The 1512-nt window shown below is 46.2% G+C and overlaps 1 protein-coding gene across 1 annotated transcript; it reads right to left on the minus strand.

Annotated features, from left to right (window-relative positions):
- Window positions 1–87: 87 nt before the first annotated feature.
- T265_15951 (hypothetical protein) lies at window positions 88–636 on the minus strand (the record flags this gene model as incomplete). The annotated part of the gene is made up of 1 exon (XM_009179392.1): window positions 88–636. A coding segment is annotated over one exon (549 nt), but the record flags the coding sequence as incomplete, so codon positions are not given.
- Window positions 637–1512: the final 876 nt, after the last annotated feature.

Consider the following 1512-nt stretch of genomic DNA (forward strand, 5'->3'; position numbering starts at 1 on the left):
GTGTCAAGAACGTAACAACCTACCAACCAGAAAATGCGGTACAAAAACATTTAGCGGAATAGTTACAGCATAGAATCGAAACAAACCTCGGATGTTGGACACCGTTTGGATTCGTGCGCCAACCATCTTGCTAACTTCCAGAGCACTGTTGAACATGCCACGAATAAATGCTGTCTTGGAGAATATTTTGTACGGCTCTCCAATCAACTTGAGTTTCTTCATAATTTGAAACGACTGATCTGTGGCTGTAACGCTCCCGGTTCCGGCAACACGGAATGTCGGCAGACCGGACGCGTCTGATTGCGGGCGCCACGCGGAATTGACAAACAATGTAACGCCAGTTTTTGCGGGAACCAAAGGGCCGTAGATAGTGATGAGACAATGTTCATGAGGGAGAGAGTACTTGAGGAATCGATTCCGAAGATTGTGCTCCTCTTTCGAGAATACACCCACAGTTTGATAGCGACGCCAGCCGATAGACACGGTGATGGGGTCGTTGGATCGAAGCACACGTTTGAGCCAACGATGGGTACGAAACCGAACTTGGATGTAGCCTTTAGCCTCCTCGGCGCTGGGAAGACCACCAGCCACCAGGGGCTGACAAGGATTGAAGCGATCAATAAATTGGTACGGTATACCTGCAACAGAAGGTAGGCCTCAAAACTAAATCGTAACTAGACTGAATTGAACCGAAGTTTTGTGTTAAGCCCTGAGATAGCAAGCCAGCAATAAGCAGAATGACAAGCAGCTGCATAAAGGTACTATATCAGCAATAGACTAACATGATCAACAAGGCGCATGTATGCAACACTTTGATACGACTATAAAAATGGCCACTGTGTGGTGATTAGAATAACACCGATGACCTTGCATCCTTAGTTTGAAGCAGCATATCGCACATGCTAAGTGGAACCGTTATGCAACCCGCCCATAGCCGCCTTTCATCCGGCACCCGAACCTCATGCAAAACCTGCTGTAACTGCTTGAGTGAGACCGGTATCTGCTACAGGAAACTAGATGGACAGAGACAGACAGCAACGCTTGCATGTAGAGGCAATTTCATTAAAGTCGATGAGAAAACGAGCTCAAGACGAGCAGATGCCGCTCGCTGTTGGACGTGTTGGTTGTAGCAAAGTACCGAGAAAGCCAATTTGGCGTTAAGAACACGTACGAGGGTGACTCTAGGCCAATAATTGATTTGAGCTTCAGCTCCTTAGCTCGCATCTCCTCAAGCGACCGAGAGTCCCTATGTGTATGTTCTGTGTATAGATGAGATGGAGAAAGCTAGGCCACATAGTGTATACACATTTGATCGCAATCTATTGTAGTGATGGCCACCACACATCAACAGTGTTTTAGTTGATCACAGATTCGACCAACTAGTAGCATATCCAACACGGCCAACGTATGAACTGTGTGCAACCCGATTGCTTTGGGTGTCTTTCGAAGATTCTTCGTTCAATGCTCATTCTAGCAGTAAAGTTTATTCTAACTAATAACTTTTTGAGTTCA

This window comes from Opisthorchis viverrini (genome assembly GCF_000715545.1).
Source record: "Opisthorchis viverrini unplaced genomic scaffold opera_v5_2249, whole genome shotgun sequence".
In the NCBI taxonomy this organism is placed as follows: Eukaryota; Metazoa; Platyhelminthes; class Trematoda; order Opisthorchiida; family Opisthorchiidae; genus Opisthorchis; species Opisthorchis viverrini.